The sequence below is a fragment of the Myripristis murdjan genome, chromosome 8, assembly GCF_902150065.1.
Source record: "Myripristis murdjan chromosome 8, fMyrMur1.1, whole genome shotgun sequence".
NCBI lineage: Eukaryota > Metazoa > Chordata > Actinopteri > Holocentriformes > Holocentridae > Myripristis > Myripristis murdjan.
The window spans coordinates 13,438,797-13,452,097 of record NC_043987.1 but is presented as its reverse complement, the minus strand read 5'-3'; the positions used below and the strand labels follow the sequence as shown (position 1 = coordinate 13,452,097).

Below are 13,301 nucleotides of genomic sequence, written 5' to 3'. Positions count from 1 at the left end.
TTTTTAGTCTGGTTCTCACAGTCCCCTGCCTCGTCTTTTTCCCTCTCTGCGTTTCTCTCAACTCTCCAAAGATTTCCCAGAGATGGAGGCAATGTTGCGGTGCAGCCTGTCCAACCTTTCTTGCTGTGTGGCAGAATTTCCCGAATTTCCTGCTATGCTTCATATCTCCTTTCCCCTGTTTCTTTTTTCCATGTCTCTTTCTCCCTTTCACTTTTATGCTCCATTCTTCTCATACCCTTGCCTGCAGTATTTCAGTCCTTCAGCCCTTGAAGAGGTGGGAGCCCTCCTCGACACAGTGTGCCACCATGTTGCCCTATCTCAAAGTGGTTCTTTATAATGTGTCTGTCATCATCCCATCTCTTTCTTCCATTCATGTCTCCGTTGATGTTTCATTTTCTTTGTTATTGTTCTTTTTTTTTTTGCAGTATATCCCTTCCTCAGACTCTCTGCATCTTGCCTTCTTACTCTGTAGGGGCTTCATATAGATTAAAAAAAAAAAACTTTGACTTTTCACTAGATTCCATCATTCAGCCTTTTCAAAGAATGTGATGTGGAAAAAAATCTATATCTATCTATGCATCTATCTATCTATCTATGAAAACTTAAAATCAGTCAAACTCATTTTAGCCCCAGGACTGAACTTTTGGTTAACACTAACTGGATTCAGTCATAAACAAAATCGGTGAGTAGTGCTCCTTTATAAATGGGGACTTTTCCATTCATCTTTATCCATACCTGCTCTTTTCAGCCACCTCATTACTATCTGTCATTTTTGTCATTCTGTCATTGTCATTAAATCCTGTTTTTCTTTCTTTCTTTCTTTCTTTCTTTCTTTCTTTCTTTCTTCCTTTCTTTCTCTCCTTCTTTCTCTCTCTCTCACTTTATTTCTTTCTTACTCTCTTTCTTACTTTCTTTCTTTCTGTTTGATCCTCTTATTCACGATGCAGATACCGAGGATGTGGAGGATCTCTTGCAGTGCGGCCTGCCCTCTCTGTGCTGCCATGTGTCAGACTGGCCGCCTCTGCTGCGCGAGGCCCCCGGGCTCCTGCTTTCTGACTCTCATGGAGCCAGAGCCACTCAGTACTGTCTGATCATAATGTTACACCTTGCCCTGCAGCAAGGAGACAGGTGATACAGCACACACACACACACACACACACACACACACATACACACCGTCTGAATCTTCATGACCCTGGGCCTTTCAATATGCTTCACCCTCCTGCATACGGATAGGTAATATATATGCGTTTAAGGAAGAACTCAAACACACACACACATGCTGTAGGGCCCAAGCTGCTCAGTAATTCATGGCCTCTTGGCGACGCATAACTGTGTAGCATGGGGTCAAGCAAAACACATACACACAAATTCTCACACATGAACAGTTAAATCATCTACACCTCTGCTATTCACATGCATACACATTTTCCTGCCCTTGCTAAAGGCATGCACACATCGCCCTGGGGTTTCATAATTCATACAGTAACCATGTATTTTTCACATAGCTGAATAATGAGATTAAGAGAATGGCTTTGGGTGTCATGAAAATTTTAGGTAGACCAGTGCCAGAGATGCACCAATAGTGGTTTTATGGTACCCAATTATTCTTACTGCAATTGAGAGTACCAAGCTCTTTCCTGGCTATTTGGAACTGTTATAAGAGGTTGATCATTTTAAAACTCAGCAAGTGTGAAGTTAATTAAAAATCTGACTTGTTTATATTCCATTTTTCATACAGTCAAATGCAAAACAGGGGAATTACATGCTCTTAGCTGGTTCAATTGTGGAAATATTTCAGCGTCAGTAAATAGCATTCTGCTAGTACCTATACTGTAATACAAAATTCAAGCCTGGCATTTTGGCAGCATTGACATGGTGACCAAAGAGACTGTAGTTTGATCTGCAATGCCTGAGTTTGAAAGGATCTGCAAATTCTATAGTAATAGTTGTGTTTTGTGTACCATTATGAATCTGTCCCTCCCGTTTTGCGTGTTTGTAAACTCAGAAGCCAGCTGTTGCTACGTGCCTCAGTAGTTCTCTCTTTGCTCCAATGCTAGTGCCGCGGCCCTTCAAGGATGTCCTAAAGTACATATTTTATGACCCTAGAGATACACAAGCTTCTTTGGAAAGCTTAATCTGTCCTTCTGTGGAACCTCAGCCTGGTGTGTCCCCGCAGGGAGGTGATGAAAGCTTCCCTCTGCCTCTGTGTGGTCTCATCAAGATTAGTGGGTGCTACGGTTGCAGATTTACATAGCGTAGGAAGGCTGTGTGTGTTTCTGTAGTGTGTGTGCATGTATGTGTATATGAATCCAAAGTGACTATGTATATGTGATTTCTATCTATGTCTGTGTGTGTGTGTGTGTGTGTGTGTGTGTGTGTGTGTGTGTGTGTGTGTAAGAGAGAGAGATAGCAAGTTTGCTGCATCAGCATGCCTCTCGAGGACTTTCCCTGCTTTGCGCACAGTCTGTGTGCATTTGTCCACTTTATGGCCCATATGCTGTATAAGCCTGCTCAAACGTGTTTATCATGCAAGTGTGTTTGTATACATTCAAATGCAAATGTTTGCTAATATCTATATGCACTTGTAGTTTTGTAAGTTAATATTCCTCTCATGTATTTGTGTGCATATGTGCAAGTGGCTGTGTATGTTTTTGATATTGTAACAAGGTCTTGGCATCGCCTACATGTTTCTGTCTGTTTGTGTGTGTGTGTGTGTGTGTGTGTGTGTGTGTGCGTGTGTGCGTGTGTGCGTGTGTGCGTGTGTGCGTGTGCGCGTGCGCGTGTGCGTATGCGTATGTGTGTTTTGTTCAGGCTCCTCCCAGACCAGACAGTGTTCTCCAGTGTGGTGTGGCTGTTGCGCTCGGTGCAGGAGCAGGGTGACTGTCCTTTGCCACGCTCTGTGCTTAGGTCTGCCCTCTTCTTGCTGGCAGTAACCCAGGACAAGAGCCCCAAGCTTGACTGGGTAACACGCATCTGTTCACAGAAAAGAAACCACAACATACACTTTTATAACCTCTACATGTACTGTAGCAGCAAAACAGTCTAATGACAGCTGAAAAACGAAAAAGAAGAAAATACAGTGACTGGCGGTAGATCACTTGTCATGTTTTTAGTGAGTGTTGTGTCAGGCTCTGAAACTGAAGCTTAATGTTGCCCTCTTTAACAGTCATGGCTCTTAAAACATGATCTTTTCCTGAATCACTTATGTGACAAACATATGACTCATCAAGAACTAATTTTAGCAAATTTTCAACATGTATAAACAGTTTTACCTGTCACCTTTTCGTATTCATTCACCAAAACACACTTTGAGGCCTGTGGGAGTCAGTGTGCCTCAGTTTCAAATGTTTGCATTTCACTGAAGTGCTGCTCAGTGAATCACATTTATGTCAAATTTACCAGTGGTCCAAAAAATTTGGAAAATGCCTTAAGTCAATATTTTTCAATACATGTATGCTGGAGTGTAAGCAATGTGACATTAAACAGATTGCATTGTGGTGATCAATGTTATGTACTTTCCCAAGCGCAGAGGAAGACAGAGCAGTATGTACTGGAGGTACATTTTAGCGTTAATTTATTGTTTGATGTAGAAGCCATTTGCTCAGAGGCCAGTGAGCACATAGTGTCAAAGCTTGATGGCTCATTCATCTTTGATGTGAAGTACATATTGTACTGTAGATGAGTCAGCAGCAAATAAGGTTAATTATGACTGACCTGTTTGTTTTTGAAAACCTACTCAGAAAATCAAACTTAAATTGTCACAAAAAATGCATTTCTGTAGTTCAGAGAGCATAACACTGCAGGAACTTTAGCTGCTCTACTGGTAATTACCAACATTTATGTTTACTATGAATGGTAAAAAGGGGATAGATTACCGTGGCTAGGACGCTTCCTTCTGTGACTGAGGGCTTAGGTTTGCAATGTTTTTCCCCAGTGCCTTTGTGGTGTTGAGTTTCCAACTACAGAATTTAAACACCATCTCTGCACTCTGTTCTCAAAGTAAGTATGTGGACTTTTTTTTTTTTTTTTTTTTTAACTTTCTTTATCAACCTACTCCAGGCTCCTTTGAACTGCATCAGCAAGACCCTGTCTTCATGCCAGAGTTTCTCTTCCCTCTACTTTCACCATCCTCCACTCCTCCACTTCATATTTTGCTACTTGGAGCTTGCAGAGAAATTTGGGCCACTGGTGTTGGAGCTATGGCTGACCCAGCAAGCCAGGCACACAGAACCAGAGCTGAATGCAGTGAAGGTCACTTCAGTTTTTAAAATCAATCAGTAACTTGCATTTAACAGCCAGTAATTAATTTCACTGATCTGAGTGAGTACATTGGTAGTTTATTTCACCCCGGCAGAGTAATTGTTGGTAATCTTTGTCAATGATTTGATATAACACACTTTTTATAGCATGAGAATGTGTTTCTCTTTGAATTTTCTAAAATTAAAATTAATACGGGAGATTAAAATCAGAACTGAAATAAAAACGGGTTTGATTCAATGCCCAGGAACAGGCAGACAAACAGGAGATGGGAGAGAAGAGAGCAAGCCTGGCAGAGGAGCAGCAGGAGCAGCAGCCAGACCCAGACACCGTGGAGCTCCTGGCTCTGATTGAAAAGCACCCAGCCGTCATACTGATCCTGCTGGTAAGAACTGGAGACTCCAGGCAGGCGCTGGGATTTAGGAAGCCGGCCACATAAAAATGAAGACTCTTTTTACATTCTGGCTGCCGCACTGCTACAGCATTGCTTCATCCCCAAGTGGCATTACTTGGAAAGCCTGAAGTTGAAATGAGACATTAAGACACATAGTTTGTGTAAAAGTGTCCTTGTTTAACCTGAGAACCCAACGAGTGCTTCCTCATTAGGACAATTTAGGTAACTGTACCAGACATCACAAAAGCATACGCTAAAATGATGTTCCTGTCTTCCTGTCTCTGTCCTTCTGTCTGTGTGTGCAGGACATGGTGTGTACCAAGGAGGCTGCCCTGGCAGAGCGGGCCCTCAGGGTGCTGAGTGTTTTCTTGCAGGGACAGAGGGGCTGTGAGGCCGAGCTGTGTGCACAGCTCAGACCAGCCCTGCTTCAAGCATTACAGAGACTCAGTGTAGAAAACAGCCATAGACTAGGACAGGGACACAATGCAGGGGGTAAGAAACATGCACTCACAAAAACAAAGTAGCAGTAAGTAGAATTAGCTTAGCTGTTATGTCCAAAAAGAAGAAAATCGACTTTGAGGTGGGAAATGGCAAAGCAAATGGAATTCCTCTTGGATACAATGGCTTATTGCTTGAGCTGGGATCACACTCAATCTGTGATGCATCTGTTTTGCTGAAAACTGTAGAGTTATATGCAGGGATCTTGTGGCTCAAACCTGTTGAGAGGGAGCTGATTAGACAAGATTATTGTTTGTAATATTACAACTTAAAATTTAGTTGCAATTCACTGATGCAGTGTTTTTATCAGGGAAACCTTCATAGAGAAGTGGCAAAAAAAAAAACAGGGCAAAACAATGGTTTACGTTTAGTCATCCATACATAGACAAGGACACACAGCATAATTGATGCAGATCACTACTCTTTATTGGCACTCATGTTCGAACATTGAAATAAGATGCTGCTGACTAGTGATGCTTGTGTCTGTGGGGGATGCATGCAGTGGGAGGAGGACTGAGAGGCACAAAGTTTTGCTGGAACTTCCAGTGTGACACAATTTGCAAATAAAATGTCAGGGAAATGAGCAGAAGCAACATAACTAACTGAACAAATAAGTGATAAGAGAACTGAACACTTGTGTATGCAGATAACTTAATAGAATGAGTTTCTGTGGCTGTGTTTTAGAAGCATGCTGGATTAGACTTGCATCCTACATAATTTGTTAACCTCCAAACATCGGTTTTACCAGCTTGACCTGATGGCACATTACAGCAAAATCATGGTGAAATTGTGATTGGACTACCATCACAGTGCTTGCAGAAGCACAAAGAGGAGTTTTAAGTTTGTCTTTGATGAAGAGCCAACAATGGATAATTTATTATTTGTCTTCACAGCTTAAGTGTCATAGCCAGTAGCTACTACAGCTCCACCCACGCTCCTTTTAAACACTTGGCTCTGCCCTCAACACTACATAAGACATTGTAAACCAGTATGTCCAAATGGGGTACACATAATGCGCACAGTGATCCCTTGAGTGAGTGAGTGAGTTTGTGAATTTCATTATAGCTCATAGAGGTGCTTCACATCTAAAAGCACAGAAAAAAATGTAACACATGGAACTCTTTCATCACAGCTTCATGCAACTGCAGTGAAGTGATGGATTCTCTCATTTGAAATTAATAAACTTTGATGCTGTGATCTCAGACTTTGACAGAAGAGCAAAATCCTCAGTTGGTTGTGTGTTATTTGCCACATAGCCTCTATCATCCCCTTATAGTGTAGAAAAAAAATCAGCAGTACATCAAACAGTGATACAGCACAGGTACAGATCCAATTTAGCACAAAGTGTACATGCTTAAACTTTCCGGTTTCTGTTTGCTGGAACGTTATATTTACTAAATGCTGTGGAATAACCTTTGTTTTGATGGAAAATCCCAGTCTTCAAAGTATGACCGCACATGTTGGATCCATTGTTTATCATTGTGCCTGATGTCTAAAAAGGCTTCACTCTGGCTGCAGCGCCATTAAAGCTACATTAAGTGATTTCCGAACTTATTAGCAAACCTGAACCTATCTTTTGCTTTATGAAGACTTTTGTACCCATAATTATGTAAACCAATACCAAGTCACTAGGCTCAGACATTTTGCTGTTTTTCACCTTTTTTCTCTCATTGTTATCAAATTCTGACTTTGAATGTAGGTCTGCCCACTCCTCCCCCTACAGTATATAACAAGATAATCATCTTGTGCGAACAAGTTATTATCTTGTGCGCACAAGTTATTTATCTTGTGCGCATTATGAACTATACTATACTCATATGCGTCTCTAACGACTTCCGATGCAAACAGCAACCATATAACTGAGCTAATCAAGTTTTCATCTTGGAATGCCATGCAGTGAAATTCTTGCTGCTCTTGCACGTAGACATATGGAGCCCCTAAAGTCCCAAATATTGGTATTTTTTTTTATCTTGTGCGCACAAGTTAATATTTTGTGGGAACAAGTTATTATCTTGTACGCACAAGATAATAACTTGTGCGCACAAGATTAAAAAAAAAAAAAAAAACTTTTGGGACTTTAGGGGCTCCGTACATTTTGCAGATAAGCATATCCAAATTTCAGATTGATCGCGTCAATGCCTCTGTCGCTGCAAAGTAGCACTGTGCAATACAAAAAATTCTTTCAAAGCAGTTGTTTACTGTGTAGCTGAATGTCTGCAGCTTGCATGCTTTTTTTTTTTTTACTGGACTTATTTTTCTACGAAGGTTTGAACTTTGAGAGTGTTTAAACAAGAGAGAAAAGTGAGAAAATGCTAATGCCTGTCTGAGAAAAGTGTATAAAGTGTGTAGTGAGGGGTTTTACAGCCTTAAAACATCTATAATAATTGTAAAAAATAAAGCTGACTACTTCGCGGATTTCGCCTATTGCGGGTTATTTTTAGAATGTAACTCCCGCGATTAACGAGGGACCACTGTATTGCAGCCAAGCTGCTGTGAACCTGGAAGCAGGACTATTTATAAATGGCAGTTGAGCTCTCAACAACCTCTAGTGGTCAGAAATTGCTTACTGCAGCTTAAACACGTCACACCCGTTTAACATTATACTTAAGATGCTCACTTGTACCTAAGACTCTCCTCAGTTCTCTCTGTTTTGCAAACCTGCCAGCTTTGCTGTACACTGAAGCCAAATTTAGATGCAGTAATTCTCGCTAATACCTTAATATCTCACCAACTCCCAGGGCTACAAAATCCATTGCTGCAGTAATGTGGACAGCTTCTCACAGCAGTTTCAAATGTTTTGCCCCACAACATTTCTCTAGTTGAGTTTAATTTTGTACAGCAGCAATGCCAAATATCATCAGAAGTCGCCACCATGAATCAGGATTACTGACAATTGATTTGGCTTGATACTTAATTATATCTCATTAAAGCAGAGACACAGTTGATAGATTGAGGTAAATGTTGTCATTCCTCTCCTGAGTTACGTGTCATTCCTCTCCTGAGAAGCTTCCTGGGTGTTTTTCTGTCTTCTGTCTCAGTACAAGCTGGGAGGTGGGGCACCACACAAACACGTATATCCATATGCAAACAAACACACACACACACACACACACACACAGTTAGACATACATAGACATACACTCACACAAACAGGTTTACTTTGTAGTCTCCTACACTACAACTTGTGATAGGACAAATGTACCCTGACAAGCCCCCGCCTCTTCCAGGTAAACTGGAGCTTCCTAAACAGCCGGTAGCAGCCTTTGGCTATTTGGGCCCCCACCCCACTCTTTTTCAACAGTGACTGAAAAATGTATTTTGATTCAGGAAAGTTTGCATTTAGATTTCGTTTTAATAGAATTTTCTTTGCATCATTTGCACCACATACCTCACAGTACACACACATTTGATGAACACCAAACAAAGTATTCAAACACAGTATACATGCACAAGATTCTTACACTATATTGCCAAAAGTATTTGCTCGGCTGCCTTCACACACATATGAACATGAGTGACATCCCATTCTTAAACCATAGGATTTAATATGATGTGGGCCCATCCTTTGCAGCTATAACAGCTTCAACTCTTCTAGGAAGGCTTTCCACAAGGTTTAGGAGTGTGTTTATGGGAATTTTTGACCATTCTTCCAGAAGTGCATTTGTGAGGTCAAACACTGATGTTGGACAAGAAGGCCTGGCTCGCAGTCTCCGCTCTAATTCATCCCAAAGGTGTTCTCTCGGGTTGAGGTCAGGACTCTGTGCAGGCCAGTCAAGTTCTTCCACACCAAACTCGCTTATCCATGTCTTTATGGACCTTGCTTTGTGCACTGGTGCGCAGTCGTGTTGGAACAGGAAGGGCCATCTCCAAACTGTTCCCACAAAGTTGGGAGCATGGAATTGTCCAAAATGTCTTTGTATGCTGAAGCATTAAGAGTTCCTTTCACTGGAACTAAGGGGCCGAGCCCAACGTCCGAAAAACAACCCCACACCATAATCCCCCCTCCACCAAACTTTACACTTGGCACAATGCAGTCAGACAAGTACCGTTCTCTTGGCAACCACCAAACCCAGACTCGTCCATCAGATTGCCAGACGGGGAAGCGTGACTCGTCACTGCAGAGAACACGTGTCCACTGCTCTAGAGTCCAGTGGTGGCGTGCTTTACACCGCTGCATCCGATGCTTTGCATTGTGCTTGGTGATGTAAGGCTTGGATGCAGCTGCTCGGCCATGGAAACCCATTCCATGAAGCTCTCTACGCACTGCTCTTGAGCTAATCTGAAGATCACATGAAGTTTAAAGGTCTCAAGCTATTGACTCTGCAGAAAGTTGGCGTCCTCTGCGCACTATGCGTCTCAGCATCCGCTGACCCCGCTCTGTGATTTTATGTGGCCTACCACTCCGTGGCTGAGTTGCTGTCGTTCCCAATCGCTTCTACTTTGTTATAGTACCACTAACAGTTGATTGTGGAATATTTAGTAGCGAGGAAGTTTCACAACTGGACTTACTGCACAGGTGGCATCCTATTACATTACTATTACAGCACCATGCTGGAATTCACTGAGCTCCTGAGAGCGACCCATTCTTTCACAAATGTTTGTAGAAGTAGTCTGCATGCCTAGGTGCTTGATTTTATACACCTGTGGTCATGGAAGTGATTGGAACACCTGAATTCAATGATTTGGATAGATGAGCGAATACTTTTGGCAATATAGTGTATGTAGATCCAGAAAGGCTGGAGATATTCAGAGAGCGAATTTGGTAATTTGCATGAGAAAATATGTAAAATGACTGATGACAACACAAAGTGCTACTCCTTTTCACAGAGTTGTACACTAAATGTCATATCACTTAATATGATATTTGTGGAATGTTCTGTTGAACAATTAAATTGCTTGGTGGGCAAAGAAAGTTAAACTGCTATTCCAAGCATGCAACATATTGGACACTGATTGAAATTTTAAATTGACCTGAGAATTAAAGATATGAAAAAAACCTTGGGAGTTTTTCCATAGAAAATGTGTATGACCCTGAACACAGTAGTGCTGTGGTTATGTATTGCAGAGTGGTCTCTCAGCTCACATCTCTTACATCTTTTCTGGTTTTCAAGGGCATTTTTCTAGCTGTGGGAAGGTGATGTGTAAATACAGGCCCTGACAAAAGCTACGACTTATGAGCTGGCTTGATCTCTTTAACCTTTTTATCCCGTTTTCTGTCACTCTTCTCTCACACTTCACACCTCTGCCTCTCACCTTATCAGTACCTCACTCTGTCCTCTTTCAAGACCAAACTCCATGTATGTGTGCAATAGGATCATATTTTGCTAGCCTAATTAAGAATATGAGTAGATTCTTTTGAATATTTGCTAATATTTAGCTGAACATGTATGTTGCCTGTACCAATCATAGTCAAAAAGAGGAGAAGGAAGGAGTTGCTTTTGTTTTTTGAAAATCTCCTTAAGTTAGCAGTTGGCATCCACCCTTATGTTTTTCTCATTGAAGCATTTTGGATGACATGTACTGAACCTCAAGGGGAAAGTCTTGTCAGGGTTTGCTACATAGCAGCACAGCACTAATTTGGAATAGCCTAAATTTGGCTTCAGAACATGAAAAAATTGAGAGGTTTGCAAAATAATTGAAGTAAAGTTGGATTTATAAGTAGTATTCAGTGTCTGTGGTCTCCTGAGGCCTCCTGGTGGCTCAGTTTACTTTAGCTTAGGCTGCACCACTCAGCTATTGCAATTGGGGCAAAACATGTAATTGTAGCCAAGATTCACACTCAGGCAGAGTCTGTGCTAGTTTCCATTAGTCTGCAGATTTTGGGACTGTTGGAGCGGATGGTTGGCACAGAAAATGTATGAGGGAGTACAGGCTGTTATTCCTTCTCTCTCAATCTTATTTTCATGATTTCAAGCCATTGTGATTGTACAAACATGTTTGATATTTATGAGTGGCATCTGGACGTAATCTATTAGTGTACACTTACCAGTTACCCAAATATGAATGGCTCCTTTCAGTAGCCAATGAAAACTAAGAGGGAGAAAGAAAAAAAATACATGAAATAGGGAGAGGAAAAATGATGAATACACAAAAATACCAACAGGCATTTGATTCATAACATTTGCTGTTCACCTCCAATTCCCTCTGCAGTCTGTACAGTCTACATTGCCCACAATTTATCCAAATGCCCTCTGTTCTCTGTTTCTTCCTTTTTCCACACAGATGGCAGCACAAATAACAACAGCAGTAAGCACTGGTACCTCCATGTTTGTTGGCATTAGCTTTTAAGTAAGCTTGTATTTTTGTGTTCATTTGGAGTGTTCAGTTCAGTGCAGCTACAAGTGACAAGTCGAACAGCATATGATTCCTCATCTTGCACAGTCATGAAGTATTTTATCCCCAGTTTTTCAATTGGCATAAAAAATCTTCAAAAATCATTAATGTTAACGTAATACCTGCCATCCGTTCAAAATCTGTCTGTTAAAAGTTGCATGGTATATCCCCAGGTGCATATCATGTCCCTGTGACATCCTGATTTCATATCTGACCTTGGACCTTATGCATATCTCTCTCTTATCTTGTCTTATCATTTTTGCTGTAGTGTATCCATTAGCAAATCCAGCAAAAATGCAGAGAAAAGTCTCTGGTGTACTCAAGGACTCTTTTGAATGGCATACACATAGCATCATGTTGATTTGACAGTTTGTCCAACCACTTTACCATCTTGCTGTCCTCTTAATCAATAAATCATATCCTGCAGGATTCTTCCTGGCATGGCTCCAGTTCTAGATCTAATATTAAATAATTAACAGTGGATAGTTAGTGTATGTGATATATATACATGTGTGATGTAGTTGTGCCATTCCTTTTAACTGTGCTGTCAGATAAACTTTGTTTCATCTCCTGTGTAATCCACAAATTTTCTCCAGAAGCCCATCTGTTTTTAAATCGATTTGAGATGGCAAAGCAATTCCCAGAAGACAGACACCTGTGATTAATGTTTGCAAGTTAGTGCCATTACTCCTCAGTTAAAACATATCCTCCACAATATCCCTTGCCACTGGAAAAGGTGGGAAGTGAGATACTTCTACATCTAGATGACTTTTCTCTATGATTGATTAGACCCCTAGAAAAGGCACTTGGTTTTTTATTGATTTAGTTTTGATAAACAATGGCGCTGGTGCGTGATAAAACCAGAACTTTTTGCATCCCTGCAGACACTGGGAATAATGTCCTCAACACTGTTCCCAGGTCCAATTCTGTTCCATTAATCCTAAATCTTAGTATTCAGCGAACCTAAACTGAACACAGACCTGAGGTGACCCAACTTGTGTGTGGATTACAGACACAGGTGGCCTAAAAAAACAATCAGTGGCCATGACAACAGTTGTTGGCAGTGTGTCTGAGAGATCATTTCAAATAGGCAGAGACAGCGACATTTGTGGAGCGGAGACAGCCTTTAGATATGCAGAGCAGCACAGTTCAGCTCTGCCTCTCAACTGCCTCCTGTCGAATCATTCATTTACTCCTTGTAATTTTATTTTGAGGCCATACCAATTTCAGTGATTCCTCTCAACTTTCATATGACAACCCTCTCTGTCCCCACTTTAAACTCCTCACACATATTTGACTCTTCTCATCTTTTCATCCACCCTTCTAACTACTGAAATGCCTGGGGCGGGTGACTTTAATCTAGCAACAAGATTGCCTTCGTTCCATTTCAAGCCCGTCTGAAAGGGCTTTGGGAAGCCCGGCCAGTCAGCCCAGAACAGTCTAACTCTGGTCAGTGTCATGACTCGGGGGCCTCAGAAAACTTAAGGTCTGATGGTCAGTGCAACCTCTGATGTAGTGGTCCTCCAGGAAGCAGGAACCCCGTGGAGGATGGGAAGGGTTACTGTGACCCTTCTAGGTCATTCATTCATTTTCCATCACATATCTGGTACCTGGCCGTGGTGACAGCAGGCTGAGGAGGTCAGCCCAGACAGTCCATCCCAGGGCCACATCTACCAGCTCCCTCTGGGGGATTCAAAGTGTTCCCAGGCCAGACGGGATACATAATCCTCCCAGTGTGTCCTGGGTCTTCCTGGGGTTGGTCATGCTCAAACCACCCTAACCCAACTTTCAGTGTGAAGGAGCAGCATTGAAAGTA

General features: G+C 41.6%; 1 protein-coding gene across 1 annotated transcript in view; it reads left to right on the top strand.

The window, feature by feature from the left end:
* mei1 (meiotic double-stranded break formation protein 1) overlaps positions 1-13,301 on the top strand; it is a 75,364-nt gene that overhangs the window by 32,731 nt on the left and 29,332 nt on the right. Inside the window, exons 18-22 of the mRNA XM_030057178.1 lie at positions 948-1,128; positions 2,815-2,965; positions 4,063-4,254; positions 4,559-4,645; positions 4,960-5,146. Of these exons, the coding sequence (XP_029913038.1) occupies positions 948-1,128; positions 2,815-2,965; positions 4,063-4,254; positions 4,559-4,645; positions 4,960-5,146 (798 nt within the window). The remainder of the gene's footprint in view (positions 1-947; positions 1,129-2,814; positions 2,966-4,062; positions 4,255-4,558; positions 4,646-4,959; positions 5,147-13,301) is intronic.